Genomic DNA, 23,255 nt, shown 5'->3' with positions numbered 1-23,255 from the left:
GAGTAGCACAGACAGGCAAAATGATTGAAGTGGCATCTTTTCCCTCTGTTTATCTAGAATTGAGGAGAAGTATATAGGATATAGGGAAATCCTAATTTGGCATTGTTAGTTTCTTTTTTTAATCAAAGACTAACTAATTCATTAATTCATTTCTGAATTAAACATTTACTGAGTACTTACTATGTGCTGGTGTTGGGGATACAAAAATGACCAGGGAAGGATTCCTCCCATCAAGAAGGGTCATGTATTCCTCAACATACTAACGCATTAGCAGTGTGAACGAAGTAGTGAGGGATCATCTGTTCCTAATAGGAGGTGTATTACTGATGAAGACTTCCGAAGCAGAGGTTATCTTTCAAGCTGGACCTTGAAAGATGAGAATTTTTCCAAATAAAGGGAGGCAGCAATCAAGGCAAAGGCACAGAGGCATGACAATGCCCAGGAAACACAGAGTTGTCCTGTATGACTGGAAAACAGAGCATATGTGTGGTTTGGGGAAGAAATAAGAGATTAAATCAGCATGTGAAGGGCCTTTTGAATACTATGCTTAGGGATTTGGACTATATCCTGAGGGCAATAACGAGCAATAATTATGCTTGTTTAGGAAGTATCAATATCTGAGCAGTGGTATACCACTAAGATCCTTATGGAAGAAAGAGATATAAACATGGCTTTTAGGGAACTTCCATAGTAATGTAGCTGTATTAAAAGTAGAGATCAGAGTAGCATAGTGGGAATATAAGAGTAGGGCTAATTTTTCTGATTCATTGAGTCTTCCAAGGAGCCAAGGATTCTCTACTGCCACAAATCTAAGTAAGCCTTACCATTAAGGAGACTTGGGAAAACATAACCTTTTACCAGAAATAAGGAAGGAAACGTTTTGATTATAGCTGTGCCTGAAAATGTAGAATAAAATTTAGCTTTGTATTATGATATCCAATAAATAAGTTTGGGTTTGTTTTTCTAATACTTCTTACTAATAAACTACTTGTCAACAAATAATAAAAAATTAATAATTACTTATTAACAGGTATATTACAGAATTACGTATAATAAAATTTCTATAAAAAAAAATAGGGCTAATTCAAGAAACACTTAAGAATTAGAATCAAGACAACTTGAATAACCAATTTGGTTTTGCTCTCCTAAATGTATTTAGCCAATTGCCTACACGGGCATTTATTCAAATTATAAAGTAATTCCTTTGGGGAAATCCAGTGGAAAGTTATCAAAGTATAATTCTCCCACTGCTATTTTTTTTTTCTAATCTATTTAATGGCCACACAAAGGTTAGATGTTTTGGTTGTGACAGCCATGACTGACACAGCTTCGAAGCCTTTTCAGCTGTATGTGTGGTTTTATTCCAGATTTACCCAGGCAAGCCCTTGGCTAGGGTTCACTCAGTGATGGAACTACTCACAGTCACCACGTGGTGGCAGTGACAGTGCTGCAGACATTGGCAGCAAAGCCTCTCAGGGAGGAGTGGGAGACTTTCAGAAGCTGGGAATGCATTTTCTGATCATAAAAACCTCCGGGAAGCTATGAACTCAGTGTTGCAGGAGGAAGTAGATAGCTTGTTTTTAGTAGAGGGCAAAGTCATTTTCAAGGATCAGAAGAAGAAGAAACAGAGGGTGAAACAGTCTGTTTGCTGGCAACCATTGATGTTCCTTCTAAAAGTGATAAAGAATGTATATTTTGGAAAGTTCATTACTTACCAAATGCTTTGCTCATCAGAAACCTTAGATTTAGCAAATTTCTTCCTGAAAGGGAGAAATAAACATCAGGAGTCCGATAGGCAAGAAGAACCGATTATCTGAATTGAAAACAATAACTGTTTGCAGGCTTTCCTAGGACTCTTTCTGTTAGATCCTTCCCTTTAGCAGGTCCTTCTCTGTGATGCTCTCCAGGTCCCTGGTCCCCATCTAGAATGGCAGCACCATAATAGCTGTATCTATAGCATTAAGACAGTGCCTGGCATATAACAGATGACCAACAAATAGTTGTTAAATGAACAAATAGATAAATTAATTTATCTTTGCTGTTTCTGTTCAAAATTAAATGTTCAAAGAATCCCAGAAAAGGAAGAGTTCTCATAAGCCAGAAATCAGAGACATTTCTACATGGACTAACGCAAATCTCTTAAGAGTCCCACATTACCAAATCTTTGAAACACAGCCTCTGTAAATGTTAACAGTCATGCTAATTTTAAAGATTAAAAGTGGTTAAGGACCTTAATTATTTTTTTCCAGTCCTTTAAAAAAAAAATATCAACTTCAAAAGGACATCATAATAAAGCAAGTCTATTTGGGTGAATTTGAAGACTTTTTTTCCCCCTCTAACATCATTCTGAAATTATTTCATGGGAATTAATTGCCTGAGTATGGTTAGATTAGAAGGTGTTCAGCCAGAACTCATAGTTCCATACTAGATTATTTCAATTCCCATGTTAAAATTAACTGGGGTGACATATTCTTGTTTTCTGGCAAGTTTCTAAAAAAGTATAACTTTTTTGATGTTATTTCTTGTGTTTGCAGCAGAGGGATACCATGCAAGATAACCTCATAAAGCTCCAACAGGAAATGGCCGAACTGGAAGCTGTGTTAGAGCAGCACAGCAGCCAGCCTTCTAACAGCCCCCCTTTCCTCATAGCTGATTCTTGTGCCCCTGAGGACCAGCTAAATCTGGAACAAAACACATCAGAAAAAGGTTTGTAATATTGGCCAAGCTCTGTTATCTTAAGCAAAATTCTTCTCCCTAAGCCTTTGTAATCTGAAAAGTGTGGACCTGGCTCCAACATTTTATGATCTTTCCTCCGTGTATATTTGCTGAGTCAATCTGTGAGTAATTTTAGAGCCTTAGTTCTAGTCCCTGCTCAGAACTAATTCACTATTCAGAGTGGATCAAGATAATCATTAAGTATTATTGTTTGACTGAGTGCCTACAATGAGGAGATACTGTGGGGAACCCATAGGAAGCTGAATATAATGGAGAATATTGGAAATGGTAACCTGATCATTTTAGAAAGCTTATAAAAAAACACTGACATATATTCCTTATAACACTGATGTCAGATCACAGAGCCCTATTTAATGTGCTTTCCAGTTTATAGGGAGAGATGTCCTGTCCTGTATTATAGGAACGGTATTTTGATCCACATAAAGTCCAATTATGTAGGAGAGCCAGGTGCTTTATACCAACATTATAGTTATCAACAAGACCTGATGGATCTCTGCCAGGAGGCACTTGGGGTAACCAGGCAGATAGGGTGGATCAGAGCCAACTTCCTGCAAGAAGTGTGCACTGAGGAATAATGTGGCATTAATGAAGGAAAGTGAGATGAAAATTTGAGTTTCTAACTGGAAAGACCTTGTGAAAGACAGCAAGGACATCAGGCAGGGTTTTTTTTTTTTGGTATCATTAATCTACAATTACGTGAACAACATTATGTTTATTAGGCTCCCCCCTTCACCAAGTCCCCCCCACATACCCCTTCACAGTCACTGTCCATCAGCGTAGTAAGACGCTGTAAAATCACTACTTGTCTTCTCTGTGTTGCACAGCCCTCCCCGTGCCCTCCCCCCACATTATACATGCTAATCATAATGCCCCCTTTCTTTTTTACCCCCCTTATCCCTCCCTTCCCACCCATCCTCCCCAGTCCCTTTCCCTTTGGTAACTGTTACTCCATTCGTGGGTTCTGTGATTCTGCTGCTGTTTTGTTCCTTCAGTTTTTCTTTGTTCTTATACTCCACATATGAGTGAAATCATTTGGTACTTGTCTTTCTCCTCCAGGCTTCTTTCACTGAGCATAATACCCTCTAGCTCCATCCATGTTGTTGCAAATGGTAGGATTTGTTTTCTTCTTATGGCTGAATAATACTCCATTGTGTATATGTACCACATCTTCTTTATCCATTCATCTACTGATGGACGCTTAGGTTGCTTCCATTTCTTGGCTATTGTAAATAGTGCTGCGATAAACATAGGGGTGCATCTGTCTTTTTCAAACTGGGCTGCTGCATTCTTAGGGTAAATTCCTAGAAGTGGAATTTCTGGGTCAAATGGTATTTCTATTTTAAGCATTTTGAGGAACCTCCATACTGCTTTCCACAATGGTTGAACTAATTTACATTCCCACCAGCAGTGTAGGAGGGTTCCCCTTTCTCCACAACCTCGCCAACATCTGTTGTTTGTCTTTTGGATGGTGGCCATCCTTACTGGTGTGGTGATATCTCATTGTGGTTTTAATTTGCATTTCTCTGATGACAAGCAATGTGGAGCATCTTTTATGTGTCTGTTGGCCATCTGAATTTCTTCTTTAGAGAACTGTCTTTTCAGCTCCTATGCCCATTTTTTAATTGGATTATTTGCTTTTTGTTTGTTGAGGTGTGTGAGCTCTTTATATATTTTGGATGTCATCCCTTTATCAGATCTGTCATTTATGAATATATTCTCCCATACTGTAGGGTTCCTTTTTGTTCTATTGATGGTGTCCTTTGCTGTACAGAAGCTTTTCAGCTTGATATAGTCCCACCTGTTCATTTTTGCTTTTGTTTCCCTTGCCCAGGGAGATAATGTTCATGAAAAAGTCACTCATGTTTATGTCTAAGAGATTTTAGCCTATGGTTTTTCTAAGAGTTTTATGGTTTCATGACTTACATTCAGGTCTTTGATCCATTTTGAATTTACTTTTGTTTATGGGGTTAGACAGTGATCCAGTTTCATTCTCTTACATGTAGCTGTCCAGTTTTGCCAACCCCAGCTGTTGAAGAGACTGTCATTTCCCCATTGTATGTCCATGGCTCCTTTATCGTATATTAATTGACCATATATGTTTGGGTTAATGTCTGGAGACTCTATTCTGTTCCACTGGTCTGTGGCTCTGTTCTTGTGCCAGTACCAAATTGTCTTAATTACTGTGGCTTTGTAGTAGAGCTTGAAGTTGAGGAGCGAGATGCCCCCCAGTTTATTTTTCCTTCTCAGGATTGCTTTGGCTATTCGGGGTCTTTGGTGGTTCCATATGAATTTTTGAACTATTTGTTCCAGTTCATTGAAGAATGCTCTTGGTAATTTGATAGGGATTGCATCGAATCTGTATATTGCTTTGGGCAGGATGGACATTTTGATGATATTAATTCTTCCTAGCCAGGAGCATGGGATGAGTTTCCATTTGTTAATGTCCTCTTTAATTTCTCGTAAGAGTGTCTTGTAGTTTTCAGGGCATAGGTTTTTCACGTCCTTGGTTAAGTTTATTCCTAGGTATTTTATTATTTTTGATGCTATTGTGAATGGAATTTTTTTCCTGATTTCTCTTTCTATCAGTTCATTGTTAGTGTATAGGAAAGCCACAGATTTCTGTGTGTTAATTTTGTCTCCTGCAACTTTGCTGAATTCTGATATTAGTTCTTTTGGAGTGGAGTCTTTAGGGTTTTTATGTACAATATCATGTCATCTACAAATAGTGACAATTTGACTTCTTCTTTACCAATCTGGATTCCTTGTATTTCTTTGTTTTGTCTGATTGCCATGGCTGGGACCTCCAGTACTATGTTGAATAACAGTGGGGAGAGTGGGCATCCCTGTCTTGTTCCCGATCTTAGAGGAAAAGCTTTCAGCTTCTCACTGTTCAGTATGATGTTGGCTGTGGGTTTATCATATATGGCCTTTATCATGTTGAGGTACTTGCCCTCTATGCCCATTTTGTTGAGAGTTTTTATCATGAATGGATGTTGATTTTGTTGAATGCTTTTTCAGCATCTATGGAGATGATCATGTGGTTTTTGTCCTTTTTGTTGATGTGGTGGATGATGTTGATGGATTTTCTAATGTTGTACCATCCTTGCATCCCTGGGATGAATCCCAGTTGGTCATGGTGTATGATCCTTTTGATGTATTTTTGAATTCGGTTTGCTAATATTTTGTTGAGTATTTTTGCATGTATGTTCATCAGGGATATTGGTCTGTAATTTTCTTTTTTGGTGGGGTCTTTGCCTGGTTTTGGTATTAGGGTGATGTTGGCTTCATAGAATGAGTTTGGGAGTATTCCCTCCTCTTCCATTTTTTGGAAAACTTTAAGGAGAATGGGTATTATGTCTTCTCTGTATGTCTGATAAAATTCTGAGGTAAATCCATCTGGCCCGGGGTTTTGTTCTTCGGTAGTTTTTTGATTACCACTTCAATTTTGTTGCTGCTAATTGGTCTGTTTAGATTTTCTGTTTCTTTCTGGGTCAGTCTTGGAAGGTTGTATTTTTCTAGGAAGTTGTCCATTTCTCCTAGGTTTTCCAACTTGTTAGCATATAGGTTTTCATAGTCAGGCAGGTTTTTTAATAGGGGCAAATGTGTAGATACATAGACGAGAGGCTGGACACAGGCATGGAGTCCAGAGGGTTCTTAGAAACATGCAGGCTTGGTTAGCCCTCGAAAGTGTTCTTTCACTACTATCTCAGTGATACCTACTCATCTCAAAGTTCCTTTGTCACTGCCTGCCCCAGTCCTACTGGCAGCCATAGGGCTTCCTTTGAGGCTTTCTAGGAATTCAAGTCTTAATTATTCAGAATGGTGGCCTTGGTCCCAGAGTGTGCCTTGCAGTATTTTTATGTTCAGAGAGAAACAGTAGCTCATGCATGAGAAGCTAGGAACTCTGTTGCTATGGCAGTGGTTCAAAATGTATTTTCCTTAAATGCTTTCTTTGTAGCTGTATCTTCATTTAGTTCATCTTCCAGATAATGAAGCCCAAAGTCTTGTCCCCAGCACAGTTCTCTTCTTTGGGGTGCTTTCACTATCTTCAGTCTAAAAATGGACTAGACTATCAATTTTAGTGCATAAAACATAAAATGTTATTGTTAATGTTTGAATATGTGTGTAAATCTACTATCCCATCCTTGTAGGGGCAATGTGTGTTGATTTTTTTCCTGAAGATCTGTAGACAAATTATTTCTTTGTGGCTTTCTTTTTATTTAATTTCTTAAGTGCTACATTTTTATACATTTTATTTTACTATGGATTTGAAAACATTTTTGAAAATTTCTTCTAAATCTCTATATAAAACATTTTTGTTAGGAGCTTCTACTCTATTTTTTATAGTAAACTTATTCATTGGTCTACTTTGTCCTGAAGTTAACATCCATGAGTAAATGTTGACAAGAGGAAGGAGAGGCTTATGTGAATTTCCTGATTAAAAAAAGTCCCCTCACCCAACTCCACAGTCTTCCATGACAATTTTAATTGGCACAATTGAGTATGTTGAATATGTAGTTCATATGGCTCAATGCTTCTTCTCAATGAGATCTACCATAGTGACCTTTTTTTTTTTTCATTTTTTATTGAAGAGAAGAGTAATTGACATACCCATTGTATTAGCTTCAGGGGTACAGCAGTGATTTAATATTGATATACATTATGGTACATTCACCACAATAAGTCTAATTACCATCTGTCACCATACAAAATTGTTACAATGTTGATTATGTTCCCTATGCTGAAAGATTGTATCTCTTAATCCGCTTCACCTATTTCATCCATCCTCCCAACACCCTCCTGGCTGAAAACTATCAGTTTGTTCTTTGTATGAATCTATTTCTGTTTTGTTTTGTTTGTTCATTTTTTTTACTTCTTTAGATTCCACATATAAGTGAAATCATATGGTATTTGTCTTTCTCTAACTTACTTTACTTAGCATAATACCCTATAGGTCCATCCATGTTGTCTCAGATGGCAAGATTTCATTCTTTTTTATGCCTGAGCAATATTCCATTGTATGTATGACCATATCTTTATCCATTCATCTGTCAATGGAAACTTAGGTTTGCTTCCTTTACTTGGCTATTGTCAATAATTTGGAATGAACATAAGGGTGCATATGTCTTGTCAAATTAATGTTTTTGTTTTCTTTGGATAAATACCTAGAAGTGGAATTGCTGGATCATATAGTAGTTCTATTTTTTTTTCTTTCTTTTTGAGGAACCTGCATACTACTTTCCACAGTGGCTGCACCAGTTTACATTCCCAACAACAGTGCCTGAGGGTTCACTTCTCTCCATATCCTCACCAACACATATTTCTTGTCTTTTTGATAATAGCCATTTGACAGTTATGAGGTGATATCTTATTGTGGTTTTGATTTGCATTTCCTTAAGGTTAGTGATACTGAGCGTCTTTTTATGTGCCTGTTGGTCATCTACATGTCTTCTTCAGGAATATATCTATTTAGGTCCTCTGCCCACTTTTTATTTTTTTTTAAGGTATCATTGATATACACTCTTATGAAGGTTTCATAAGAAAAACAATGTGTTATTACATTCACCCTTATTATCAAGTTCCCCCCATACCCCATTGCAGTCACTGCCCGTCAGTGTAGTAAGATGCCATAGAGTCCCTATTTGTCTTCTCTGAGCTACACTGTCTTCCCCGTGACCCCACACACATCTTGTGCATCAATCATGATACCCCACGATCCCCTCCTCCCTCCCACCCCTCCCCTTTCCTAACCACTAGTCCCTTCTTGGAGTCTCTGAGTCTGCTGCTATTTTGTTCCTTCAGTTTTGCTTTGTTGTTAAACTCCACAAATGAGTGAAATCATTTGTTATTTATCTTTTTCTGCCGGGCTTATTTCACTGAGCATAATACCCTCTAGCTCCAACCATGTTATTGCAAATGGTAAGATTTGTTTCTTACTGCTGAATAGTATTCCATTGTGTATATGTACCACCTCTTTATCCATTCATCTACTGATGGACACATAGGTTGCTTCCATATCTTGCTCTGCCCACTTTTTAATTGGATTGTTTGTTTATTTGATGTTGATTTTTCTGAGTTCTTTTTACATTTTGGGTATCAACCCCTTATCAGATATGTCATTGAAAATAACTTCTTGCATTCAGTGGGTTCCCTTTTTGTTTTGTTCATGGTTTTGTTCACCGTGCAAAAGCTTTTTAGTTTGGTGTAGACCCATTTGTTTATTTTTGTTTTTGTTGTCCTTACCTGAGAAGACAGATCCAAAAAATATCACTTAGACCAATGTCAAAGAACTTACTGCCTGTTTTCTTATAGTTTTATGGTTTCAGGTCTTATATTTAAGTCTTTAATCCATTTGAGTTTATTTTTGTGTATGATGTAAGGAAGTAGTCGAGTTTTATGCTTTTGGATATAGCTGCCCAGTTTCTGGACACCATTTATTGACACTTTTTTTATTGTAGCTTTTACTTCTCTGACTTTTCCAGCCCCATGTTACCCTGTTATATGATTATTTTTTTCATAGCTTTTATTCCAACTTTTAGTAATATGTAATTTGTTTTGCTTGTTGTTCAGAGTTCCTCCTTACCTCCCACTAGAATGTAGGCTCCCTAAGGGCAAAGAACCCTTAGACCTGTGCCTGGAACATAGTAGGTGCTTGATAAATATTTTACTTCACATGATTAAAACTCTGAAACCCACATCAGACTTACTGAAAGAATATTTCTGGGTATGAATTCTGGAATTTTGTGGCTTTATTTCTGAAATGTTTTGAGCATAAACTTAATACCAACTAAAGTTTTGTGCCTTCTTCTCTCTTAAATTGGTATGAGTCTAACTGAAATGCAAGCAAACTTCTTAATCCTAGGAAAAGGAGTTTTGTTTACCTTCAACTATACTGATGTATCTTTTTAATAAACTTATTTTTGAATAGTTTTAGATTTATAGAAAAGTAGTAGTGATGGTACAGAAGTATAGAGAGTTACTACGGGAACTCTACCCCTTACCTGGTTTCAGTTACCTCTAATGTCATCTTACATCACCATGATACTTTGTCAGAACTAAGAAACCAACATTGGTACATTACTAGTAACAAGGGAAACTCTAGACTTAATTTGGATTTCACCAGTTTTTATTTTTAAGATCCAGTATTCTTAAAGACCATAAAAGCCCTTTCTCTAGGTCCTTTACATCAAATGTCTTACCCTCAGCATAGATCTGCCCTATTGTTTATCTAAGGGTCATTCCCAAGCCTACATAACATTTTTGTGCAAATATGTGTATTTACCCATTATGAATTATGTGTATTTCCTCCACAGGTAAATCTATTTATTTCATATTAGGTACTTTGTTGTTGTTCCTTACTCCTGGATTATCTGTCATTCATAAAGCAAACATTAGCATTTGTAAGATTTGTAAAATGTAGCCCATTACAGTGGAAGTAATTTTCAGACATACCTGACTTTTCTGTCCTACTGTGTTCATTGCTGGAACCACTTGTTAAAAATTCCTAGGCTCCTCTCCTGAAAATTCTGAATCAGTTGAGGTGGATGGGTTATGTACTTCTTAAAGCTGAATTTCATTATGGGTTCTGTATTTTATAATTTATCATCTCTTAAGATCTCTTTCCTTCCTCTTCAATTTATTTTCCTTTGATTCTTCCTAATGCTTTGCATAATGCTTAGGACAGCATAGGGAGGCAGTAAATTTATTAAATGTCTGGTCTGGAGCATACGCCCTACCAATAAAGAATATAACAGGTTAAGACCCCCAGGTGAGGGAATGACTTAAGGGGGACTAAGTTACTGTTCTAGTACAGCTCTGAATCCCTGCATTCATAATAGGATTAAGAAAAAAGAAGAGCAGAAAAGTTTTGCCATGTTTTTAGGTAATATTGAGTTACTGAATCCTAACTCAGGTTAGCTTATTTTCTTCATAGCTTAAGCCCAATTGTAGTGCAAAGAGGAACTCATATGCTAAATGTTCAAGTGATAGAATGACTTTTTAATACAGGCATATCTTGTTTTATTGCTCTTTGCAGATAATACATTTTTTACAAATTGAAGGTTTGTGGCAACCCTATTTGAGCAAGTCTATTGGTGCCATTTTTCCAACAGCATTTGCTCACTTTTTGTTTCTGTGTAACATTTGGGTAATTCTCTCAATACTTCAAACTTTTTCATTGTTATATTTACTTTGGTGATCTGTAATCAGTGATTATGACTCACTAAAAGCTCAGATGACAGCATTTTTTAGCAATAAAGTATTTTTAAATTAAGGTGTGTATATTTTTTGTCAGATATAATGCTATTACACACTTCAATAGACTACAGTGTAGTGTAAACATAACTTTTTGTGCTGGGAAACAAAAAAAAATTTATTTGACTCACTTCATTGTGAATTCTCTCTACTGCAGTGGTCTGAAGCAGAACCCGCAATATTTCCATATTATGCCTATATCTGTGTTTGTGTTGGAGGCTTCCCACTAGCCCTTTCACTTTTGCTTTTTTAAACCCTTTTCAATGATTAGTTCTGTTTGATGTGATTAGAGACTGCACATTGCCTTCTTTCAATTATCACCCTATATATGGGGAGAAATGATACCTTTATTAAAAAGCTTTATGTGCCCAGTTAGAAGAAAAACCTGCTGGTTCATTGCTAGACCCTGCTTGCTTTCAGCAGTTGATAGCTCTAGGCAGAGTTCTTGTGTTCCTAGAAATTCACAGGTCCAGAAAAAATGAACATAAAGGAAACTATAAATAATGCATTTGAAGATTAACTCAAAATCAATGATTATTTCTCCCCAGGCTACCCAGTATCTTAAAAGACAATTTAATTAATACAGCCCTTTGCTTAAAATATTTTTCCTCAATTTATGCATTTTGGCTTTTCTAATAAAAGCTCAAAATAAATTACAGTGGTTAGTGACTTTTTAATGGATAAGAGACATAATTTTTTAGTATTTGTTCTGCTTTTTATATATTTCTGCCTTTAAGCCACTTCCTACAAAGCAGTGGCACAATAATACATTTGGAAGAATTAATAAAAACGATGTATTAACATGCCACAACTTTGCCTTGGGTCTGTTTTGTGTTTTTTCCTTTCTTGTGCCATTTCATCATTAGTTCCTTGTATTACATTTAGGATCCTTATCAGTCAGCACCATGAGTTTTTGTGTGTATTGGTTGTTTGGTTTATTTTTTTCTTAGTAATTGAAAATGTGAAGCAAATGTCACTGTTTTTCCTTTCTCATCTGACCCCTCCCCTCTTGCTTCCCCACACATGCAAAAGCCTAAACCCTTATCCTATATGGTCTTAAATGTAGAGGCAGTAGGGATGGAAAAGAAAATAGTGCTTTGTGCTTTCCAGTACTTTCCCTTCCCTATTACCTAAGAGGATTTGAGCGTAATTTAGTTGGCTGCAGAGATAAAATTCATTTCCTATTCTTGTTTCCTTATCATTCAGGGCCACAAAACATAAATATATGGTTTTCTCAGCCTAGTCTCAGCTGGGTATCTTTATTTACCCAGTCTTAAAGTGTTCCTTTTATTGTCATTATTTTTTAGTCATTTGGTTCCATTTAGTACTGCATCACTTGCGTTTATAAAATTCATTTTGATATACTTGTTTAAAAACCAATTTGACTGTCACAGATTGCTGCTTTTGAAAAAATCAGTATCCTTACGTGAATTACCACCATCAGGACAAAACAATAAAGTGATTTCTTTGTCTTCTCATTCTGTTTTAAACCAGTATTAACTTCAGAGAAAAGTAGTGAATACCCTATAAGGCAGAATTCCAAGAGCCTTTCTGCTGACAAGTTTCAAGTACCTCTGGATAGTTCCACCACTAAAAATAAAGAACCAGAAATGGAAAGGTAAGAAGTAATAAATGTCAAGTTGTGATATCTAAGTAATGCCTTTACTTATACCAAATTTTGACCATACTTTCTCTAGTTTTTTAGTATATAGACATTTCTAACCTTTCATTGCTCTACACTTCTTTTGTTTAATTGTATAAGGCTTTTTAGACCTAATAACAGGCATGAACTACAACATGAGAAAAGCACTGTAGGTCTGTTCCTTCTGAAGGTCGAAATAAAATACAGAATTAAAACCTAAGCAATCCTGGAGGCTGATGGTGAACTTCTCCAAGGTAGCCCTTGCCCAATTTGAAGTTTTGCCTTTCTAGAAAAAGTTCCACTATTGATTTACCCCTGAAATACTCAGAATATATTTCAGGGATATCTATGTGAATCACTGTTGAGATAATATTTTGTAGCACTTTGTATTTTCAAAATAATTTTACATACTTCCTCATTTGATCTTTACAACACTGTGAAAATAAAAGGACAAGTTCTGGACTATGATTCCTATTTGGTAGTTCAGGTAAGAGTCTCGGCTTTTAGAGGCACATTTCTTGCCACTCTAGGAAGGAAAAGGAAATTGTGTGAGTTCCTACTGAGTATAGGTATATTTTCACTTATCTTTCTGGGAATCGTGACAAGTTGTCAATAATCTAATCACACCGTCTTTTCTAAACCTCTTGGACTGGACTGAGGATATATTTTTGAGGCTAGGGTACTGTCATTGTGGCTGTGACAGAGAATGAAAAGATCTGACGTCATAGACACTAAATACATATTTAGAGGTAACAACCTCATTGCCATGTTTTAACCAATTGAGCTAACCACCTATTTAATATTCAGACTAATTAATCCTGCTCCTTGTCCCCCTCCATAGTGTACCCCCTAGAGATTCCTGTTAAAGAACCTACACATTGATTGAACTTCCTCCATCAGACTACCTGAGAGCAGCAATTCATGTCTAGTTCATCTTCAATCCACAGGGCCTAGCTTTAGTGCCTGACTCATAGTAAATGCCCAGTCATTGTTGGAATTAATTAGCTGAGCTCTGAGGTCCTTTAAGTCTGTCAATAAATATTTTATTCAGCAAAGTCCTACTAAACACCTGAAAGAGTAGAGAAATTACTTTCTGGGCACATATGCTCTTCATAACAAAATTTTATATAGCTAACTTTTGTTTTTGGAATGACTTTGGATATTGAAAAGGTAGGAGGTAAGGATGATTCTGTGAAGTTTGCTAAAATTGGGCAAAAAGAATAAGTGTAGAGATGTCAAAATTAATTAACTTTCTATTTTCATGAGAAAGCTGATTCTAGCACATCCTTTTGGACTCAAGTGGAATAGTGTATAGAATCTGAGTGGTAGTGGATAATTGGTGAACTTTGCAGACATGCTTTTAAATAGCTAGGAGATATACTGCCTTGGACCAGACCCTAAGGGGAGATGTTATATGTCAGGGTTGACATGTTGGCAGACATCACAAATCCAGACTTTCAGGCCATTCTTTGCTAGTCATTCCCAATCTCTCTGACAGTGACAGTGAGCTGTCTTACATTTTGGTTGCCCAGGAAGTATGATTAGTCCTTTCTTAAGCTGTGGCGATGTTTTTTTCCTTTCACTCTTCTTTCTAGGTCTTCCCCTTCTAAACTCCCGTTGCTAGATAATAGGTGGTATATGCACAGCCACTCTAGTCTTCAGAATGGAAATTGCCCGTCTCAAAAGGAGCTCAGCAAGGTTGTTGATATGGAGGAGCAACAGCTGTCTAAGTTTGAGGCCCAGGATTTAATGGAGCAACCTTACGTGTCAAGACAAGACCCAGGTAGTATTTCATCTGCTCTGATGGAGAAAACATATTTACTCTAAATTTTACCTAAAGATGTTCTAGTTAATCAACTTTCAGATGTACTAGTCTATTATGAGTACATCTATTATACTTAAACCCATTTTAGAAAAGTAGCCTGAATGTTAATCCAAGTTTACTTGAAAATTATTGCAGCTGTTATTCTGTCTATATTGGTTTAACTAACAGTTTTGAGGGTGGGAGGGTCTTGGTGCACTCTAAATATTTTACTTCAACTGTTATATAAGAGTTCTAGGGTCAAAAAATAAAGTTTCAGGCCTGTCCTTTACTGAAAAATGAGTCAAATCTCCAAATTAATCTCTTATTTTATGAATTAAAGAGTATAAATGACTGTATATTTAATGCCTTATAAATCACTGAATGAATGGTGTTTTATGACTTGTAAATCAAAGTTTTCATCAGTAAAGAAAGTTGTAAATTAATCCTCAAAAACGCATGATAAAGGTTCTCTTTGGCATCTAAATGTGGAATTTGGCCATGTTCATTAAGGTCATTTTAGGAATCTCATACATTCTACTTAGCTATGGTTACTTCCTGATGAAATAACATTTTCAGAAATGTTTCAGGAATGGTCTCCTATTTTTAATTTGGTAATGATATCTGATGATTTATTAAGTTAAAAAAAGGTAATGATATCATGAATGAAGAAACAAAAATCAAGCATTTGTCTCATTTTTCAGCCTTTATTTCCTTCCTTACCAAAGTACTGTATATTCATTGCCAAACAGTTGAAGAATATAGGTAATAAGGATATTTAAAATTACCTGTATTCTTGTCATTAGCAATAAAAATTCCTATATTTCTATAGTTAATTTACTTAAACTTCTTAAAATACACTGATAAATAATATTTCTTAGCTATCCTATTTAATATATTAGGAGCATTTCTCACTTAAAAATTTTAAAACATTGTTTTGTTTGTTTTTAGTTAACTATTTGCATTGGGTATTTGGAAAAAGTTTCAGTGATTCAGAATTGCCAAAATATTCACAAGAAGCCCAAAGATTAAAGTATACATTTGAACCCAAACCCATCCACTAAGAACTAGATAAAATAAAAGACAAAAATTATAGAAAGCAGACCTTATAATACTGCATTTAGTGGATTCTAAGTTGCAAACTTTTTTCATGTTAGGAGTCTGAAATAGGGTCACCTCTTAAATTTGGTGACATCTTTTAAAATCTTTTATTTTTAATTGCGGTAAAAAACATACCATAAAATTGACCATCTTAACCATTTTTAAGGGTTCAGTGGTGTTAAGTATATTCCCACAGTGGTGTAATAGATCTCTAGAACTTGTTCATCTTGTAAAACTGAAACTCTGTACCCATTACACAAGAACTCCCCACTTCCCCTTCTCCCCCATTCCTGGCAAACACCATTCTACTTTCTAAGAGTTTGATTGCTTTTGAAACCTCATGTAAGTGGAATCATACAGTATTTGTTTTGTGATTGACTTCTTTTTTTTAACTTAATGCCTTTCAAGGTTCATCCACGTTTATAGCATGTGACAGGATTTTCTTCGTTTTTAAAAGCTTATTCAGCTTTTTAAAAACCATTGTGTGCATGTGCCACATTTTCTTTATTCATTCATCCACTGATAGATTATTTGGGCTGCTTCCACTTCTTGGCTATTGTGAACAATTCTGCAATGGACAGGGGTGTGTGCATTTCTCCATTTTATCGTAATTAAATGTAATGGTTGAAGAGTACTCCATTGGAATGCATGTGCCATAATATATTCAATCTCCTATTATCAATCTCCTGTTATTGACATTTACATTGTTTCTAAAACTTTACTGTTATACACAATGTTGCAGTGAGCATTCCTACAACTAAATCTTGCATACATCTTTTATTTCCTAAAAATACACTTCTAAAACTAGAATTATTGATAGAAAGTGTAAACAACACAATGCTTTTGCAACATAATGCTAAATCGTCCTTTAGAAAAATTAGGCCACTCTGCACTTCCACCGAGAGTGTATTACTAGTTTACCCATTTTTCTCTTAACCTAATTTGATCTTTTAATTCAGAGACTAAACACTGTAATTCAAGATTCATTGTCATGTAGATTAAATTTTTACCCTATTGCTTTCAGAGGGAAGCCCTTACCTAGAATCCGGAATCAGCCTCTTTGATGACCCTGAGTCTGATCCCTCTGAAGACAGAGCCCCAGAGCTGGCTCGTGTTTGCAGCAGGACAGCTTCAACCTCAGCATTGAAATTACCCCAATTTCAAGTTGAAGAATCTGCCAAAAGTCCAGCTGCCGCTCATACTATTAATACTGCTAGGTATAATGTGAGGGAAGAAAGTATGAACAGGGAAAAGCCAGAAGTGGTATCTTCAACAAAAAGAGTCAGCAACAGAATGTCTGTGGTAGCATCAGGCTTGACCCCAAAAGAATTTGTGAGTATATCTATATGTATCTCCCTAGTGTAAATAGTTTTAAATAGGGACTAGCAACAGATAACTGTAGGAAGAAATCTAGGAAACAAGCACAGTTCTATGTAATTTAATTTCCATTACCATTTTCTGAAAATGTGGACTAAGATAAAGCTATAGCATGGATTGTTTTGTGTATATTTACTCAAGAAAATAAATATTAAATATTAGCAGGTTATTTTGGGTATGATATAGAGCTTTTTAATTTTAATTTTCTTTTTATCTAAAAAAGCAGTAGATGTAGCTCTACTCCCCACAGAGCATCTTTCCCTGCCTTGGTGCATACCTGAGTGTACTTACCAGCATGATTAAAGCCTCAGTGGTTCCAAGTATACCAACAGAGGCATTTCTCTGGTTTTTAATTGTGTTTATCTTGGCTTTTAACACGGTTATTCAGTAGTCTGCCCTATCATTTCTGCTCTACAATACCACCACCTGACTAGGATTTTAACATGTGTTGGGCTCCTCATTCCAGAAACAAATTGTTTCAGATTATGGAAAAATATCTGTTAAAATATTAAGACCACTGATAACTTGTTTCTACTTAGGCTGAGTGTAGATTTCAGCCATTTCATAAATTTACCTCCCAGGTTATTAGTTACTATTGGTATCACTTCATAATAAAATAATTGAGTGAATTTTTTTTAACCATGATAACACACTGGAGTATCAAATGGTTTGAATAGTAGGTACCATTTATTGTATACTGAATGATAACCCAGTCATTCTTAAGTAATCTTTCTTAATATGCCCTTCTTAGGATAAGAACCATTTCTCATCCACACTTCTCTGTAGGTAGCAGCTCAGCATGATATTCTCAGTGGCCAGATGTGTCCAGCTACTAAAACGGCACAGAGTATGCTGTGTCTGCTGTAGCAATAAATACAATGGCTAATTCTCATCAATAATGTTAGCAGAATTCTCATCTCACAACCACATGTTCAGATCAGCTGTTTGCTCTGAAAATTCATACCTGCATCCACCTATATTGTTCTTGATCATTTGCCTCTATGTCCAGAATTCCCATTCATTGAAAATTAGCATTCTTTACTCCTTTGTTTTATGAGTTCAGCTTTTCAGAGGAGGCTAAAGTGATCTAATCATTCTTGCTGTGGGCAATTCTGAGCTGCAGATTAGACTATACGTGGCCTGGGTACATGTTGTCTTTAAACAAACAAAGAGGAAAACTTTTCAGCTCTATTCAGACTTGCTGAAGTGTGGTAAATTTATTATGAAAGCTGCTGACTGTATTACACATGATTAATTCTGAAGCTCATGTTAAGATGATCTTTTCAGCAGTTGCTGTTCTAACTGAACACTGTTTCAAGGCTGGGATTTGAGCAATTAATCAGCTCAGAATTGCTAATGATCCTGGCAGAGGGCAGTGCAAAAGGGGGAGGATATCATTAGCTTCTCTAGCTGGCCTTTTCAGTGCCTTGTGGCAGTGTGGAGTAAGGCAGCAGGAAAGAAAGATGGCCTATCTCCATCGCAGTATTGTGCAACACAGAAATATTGCAGTGGGTGGTGATGGCTAGTAAATGATAGCCTTTGGTAAACAAAGTTATTTACCAAACAGTGGCTACTGATAATGTCAACTGTGTCCATAATGGATCTGGTTAATTTCTTTTACTGCCTATTGATTTTTATTTTGTTGATAGATAATAGCTAGAAGGCTCTAGATTCCTTTTGGGAAGAATATGAGTCTATTCCAATCCTTCTTACAAGGAATTGATAGTTTTTGCACTGACCTTTAGAAGTAGCTTGACTTGAATGTTTTATAAGTATCAAAGGATTGAATCTTGTTTTTAAGCCACATACTGTAGCATGACTTTTCAGATAGGCTAATGACCTTTCAGCTCATAAAGTGTAGGCTGATAAATCTAAAATATAGTATAGTAGAGTGTCACTCTGCAAAGAAACTTAGGGAATTAAATGATATCTGCTGTTAATGGGAAAACTAATATTACTTTGAATCCTTGGTTGTAATTCCATGCTGCTAGCATAGACTAGTTTAGAATTTCTTCCTCTGATTTGTATGTAATTTTTATTAAATTACTATTTATTTTGAGATTTCAGGCATGTTAAAATAAAAAGGTGTACCTTTTGTAAGTAAAGTGGAGACTCAAAGCTAGTATAACTAATATTCTAAGCTATGTACTAGAGGTAATTTTTTTTTTTGGTATCATTAATCTACACTTACATGAGGAACATTATGTTTACTAGACTCCCCCCATCACCAAGTCCCCTCAACAAACCCCATTACAGTCACTGTCCATCAGTGTAGTAAGATGCTGTAGAATCACTACTTGTCTTCTCTGTGTTGCACAGCACTCCCCATGTCCCCCCCAAACACATATTATACATGTTAATCGTAATGCCCCCTTTCTTCCCCCACCCCTTATCCCTCCCTTCCCACCCATCCTCCCTAATTCCTTTCCCTTTGGTAACTGTTAGTCCATTCGTGGGTTCTGTGATTCTGCTGCTGTTTTGTTCCTTCAGTTTTTCTTTGTCCTTATACTTCACAGATGAGTGAAATCACTTGGTACTTGTCTTTCTCCGCCTGGCTTATTTCACTGAGCATAATACCCTCTAGCTCCATCCATGTTGTTGCAAATGGTAGGATTTGTTTTCTTATGGCTGAATAATATTCCATTGTGTATATGTACCACATCTTTATCCATTCATCTCCTGATGGACGCTTAGGTTGCTTCCATTTCTTGGCTATTGTAAACAGTGCTGCGTTAAACATAGGGGTGCATCTGTCTTTTTCAAACTGGGCTGCTGTATTCTTAGGGTAAATTCCTAGAAGTGGAATTCCTGGGTCAAATGGTATTTCTATTTTGAGCTTTTTGAGGAACCTCCTTACTCCTTTCCACAATGGTTGAACTAATTTCCATTCCCACCACTAGAGGTAATTTTTATAATGTACTATTTGATTTGATTTCAGATGCTTGTGCACAAGTTTGCCAGAAAACACCACATCAATTTAACTGATCTAGTTACTGAAGAGACTACTCATGTCATTATGAAAACAGGTATATCAAGAGCCTTTACAGAATATGTTGTACCTGTTGCATAAAAACTACATGAAGAAATGGGAGTATTTGTTAAGCATAGCATGGGTGATAATCTTCCAATAGTCAATTATTACTTGATAAAAGCAAAATTACAAATTTGCTACTCCTGTCCCCCTTTTGTTTTGGGTTAAGATTTGGAGAGTGGTGAGCCAGAACAGTGAACTACTTCTCCTAGTCCATCCTGCCTGGACTGGACTGTGTGAAAGGTTTTTTGATAAGGCAAACCCCAAGTCCTGGGGGAACACATGGGGCAAAAAGAGGAATGAGCAGAAGCAAGCCTTCACTTAAAATCTGGGCAGTTAGAAACCCTAGCTCTGTGTCCAAGCTCTATTCAAACACCTAGTTTGAGTGTGGGTGAGTTTTTTAGGAAACAAGTCTGGTGTCAGCTCTGAGATATGAAAAAGGAAGAAGGAAAATTCATTTGTCTTACTCCTTCCCCTTTTTAAATCTTAATTATGACTTCTGTGGTAATGGAGACCTCAGAGGTTTTTAACTGACTGTAATCTAAATCTGAGTAAACATTTCAGAGCTGCTAAAAAAAGCTCACCTGAAATTGGGCCTTATTAATACAAGCCTAATGTCCAGAACAAGTGAAGTGAAGATCCTGACTTCCACCCCCCACACCACAGTATTCTCTGCTGGAGTGAGGTATGTGCCCTGTTTTGAGCTCCATGCTTTCTTTTTAAGCTGGTCACTGACAAACTAGAGAGTGTTAATCTGGAAGTAGATCATGAGAATATGATGGAAAAGAATTCAAAGTAGTTTTATTTGAACAGATGAACGAATGAGAAGACTTAAGGGAATTAGATGACTGTCTTCAAGTATCTGAAGACCTATTATCTGAAAGAAGAGTTAGAGTCATGGGCAAAGCAAAGACTGGTACGTGCAGCACACAAAAGAGCAGACTGTAGCTTAACTGTGAAAACCTTTTTAACGAGATTGACTTTTTGGAAGTACACTGGTCTTCCACAGCAAGGTTCTGTTCACATAGCTACAGGTGCTTGAGCATAGGGTCCAGGCTCCTTGGCAGGGACACCTTGCCTTAGGGCCTCTAAGATCTTAGGTTTCTACTGTGTAAAGATCATACCGCGAGTCACACAGGAACCAGCCAACAGAACAAAGTACTGTGGTCTAAGTACTGATTTAGAGATGAGAGTCATTAAAGTTTAATATATTTTAAGCTATAGGTTTGGATCAAAGCTGCTGAAAGGTAAAAAGAAAACTTTAAAATGCAAATTACATCTAAAGTAGTTCAGTCTTCAAACTCAAAAAAGCTATGTAACATTTGCTACTCCTAACGAAAAATGGGCTAAAATTTCTGAGTTTAAAGCATGTTATTAAGTCAAATTTTAAAGCAGTTAAACAAAAAGCTTTAAACATTGTGAAGAAAGAAAGAAGTTTTTTTTAATTTGTGAAGAATTCTGTGAGGGAGAGCAGCTTTTGCCACTACTGAAAGATGGCCTGCTGTGTTTAGGATTTAGTTATGTACATTTCTCCTGTTTAAAACTATTCTTTCCTCAGTTTGCTTTGTTCTTCAAGGGGGCTTTGAAACGCTAAGAAATTAACAAGTGATTCTCCAGCTACTGCTTTCTGAAATCTTAAGTAGAAAAGAGAAAGGCTATGAAAATACTCTTATTTTCCTGTCCCGCACAGAAGGATTTGGAATTAGGAGGCTAAGGATTCGGCAGGTAGAAGTCCTGGAGGTGAAAATTTATTATTTACATTGATTTTAGATTTAGGACTTCAATGATACTGTTTTCTCCTTGTACATATTACCATCCAGGAAAATACATCCCGTCCAAGCATGTATCCGTACTACTGACGTGGATAATTCCTTGAACGCAGTGATTGTTATCTCAGCCAGTTTTGGCACCTAGAAGACAGGGCAGAGCAGACATTTCCTGTGGTCTTAATTTCTTATCAGCCTTTTCCAGACTTGGAGAGATCCACACCTGCGGGTTGTGGTTAGGGTACTTCCCACCTCTGATTCTGTCAGCAGGGGTGTTGGAATCATCACTCCAGATCGAGCTCAGTAGCATAAAGATCTGGGGCTCTTCAGCTGCTTATGGAAGTATTTCTTGATTTTGTTTTCAACTTTTACTGATCCTTTTGATGTTTTTCCTTCTGCAGATGCTGAGTTTGTGTGTGAACGGACACTGAAATATTTTCTGGGAATTGCAGGAGGAAAATGGGTAGTTAGCTATTTCTGTAAGTACAATATAATTTCTCCCTTACTCCCTTTAACACCTCAGAATTACATTTTTACACCTAACATTTTAACACCTGAGGTTTTTGCTGATGCTGAAGCTGAATTACCAAAAGGTCTTTAATGATAACGCTAAACTAGCTTTATCTTTAATGTGTAGCTCTTTGTTCAGATAAACTCGTGAGGTTGGGGAAATTGGATTTCTTTTTATAACTAATAGGACCTAATCTGCTTCTAGTAATGTTAGCATAGGAACTAGGGATTTATTTAATAGTAGGCAGAAATTCATGTGCAGCAGGCACCTTTATAATGTTTAAATTAAACATCAATTGTGTCTCCAGAAGGAAATCTGTTAAGGAGCTGAGGCTTTCTTTAGAGAGGCCCCTACTCGGATTTACTCCTCCCATGCTCTTACGTGAATCACTTCACCATCCACCTCCATGAAAACAACATGTTCTTCTGCTTCCTGTGACCTGTCTTTTCTGTGATCTCTTTAGGGGTGACCCAGTCTATTAAAGAAAGAAAGGTGCTAGATGAGGTAAGTACTTGATGTTACAAACTAATCAGACTTGACACCATTGAGTCACAGTCACCAAAAATTTATCTGCTTCCTTCCTTGCACTACTTCCCAAGGATTTTCCTTGACAGTATGCATTATGAAGAGTTCTGCAAAGCAAACCAGGAAATTCTGTGCTCTCACTTGTTTAAGTTTCAGTAGAAACAGTCCTTTCTTTGGAGGAAGGAAAAGGAATTTATAAAGTAGAAAAAAAAGATTCATAAGCACAAGAAATAGGCCCACCTAAATCTTCGTTGCATACACTTTGGTAGAGAACTGGTTGTTCATTATTGTTGAAGAATATTAATTCTTCATATTAATATGCAAATAGAGTATCTGTTGAGAAATCAGATTCCTTTAAAGAGATCTTATTCTTTATAATACTGAGAACAGTGAGAGAGGTAAATAAGATAGAGTGGAGGAGGAGGAATCATTTTAGAACAGAGCCATCTAAGCTGCTGCTGACAACAGATCAGGCAAATAAAATAAGCAAAAGTAGTTTAAAACCGTTATGC

The 23,255-nt window shown here is 36.5% G+C and overlaps 1 protein-coding gene across 1 annotated transcript in view; it reads left to right on the top strand.

Moving 5' to 3' along the window:
- BRCA1 (BRCA1 DNA repair associated) overlaps window positions 1–23,255 on the top strand; it is a 60,643-nt gene that overhangs the window by 28,471 nt on the left and 8,917 nt on the right. The window contains 7 exon segments of the mRNA XM_057501527.1: window positions 2,535–2,706; window positions 12,484–12,607; window positions 14,227–14,414; window positions 16,558–16,865; window positions 19,849–19,936; window positions 22,109–22,186; window positions 22,682–22,722. Coding sequence (XP_057357510.1) covers window positions 2,535–2,706; window positions 12,484–12,607; window positions 14,227–14,414; window positions 16,558–16,865; window positions 19,849–19,936; window positions 22,109–22,186; window positions 22,682–22,722 — 999 coding nt within the window.

This window comes from Manis pentadactyla, chromosome 4, assembly GCF_030020395.1.
Source record: "Manis pentadactyla isolate mManPen7 chromosome 4, mManPen7.hap1, whole genome shotgun sequence".
Classification (NCBI taxonomy): domain Eukaryota; kingdom Metazoa; phylum Chordata; class Mammalia; order Pholidota; family Manidae; genus Manis; species Manis pentadactyla.
The sequence above is the reverse complement of the archived record's forward strand: the minus strand, read 5'-3'. Positions and strand labels throughout refer to the sequence as shown.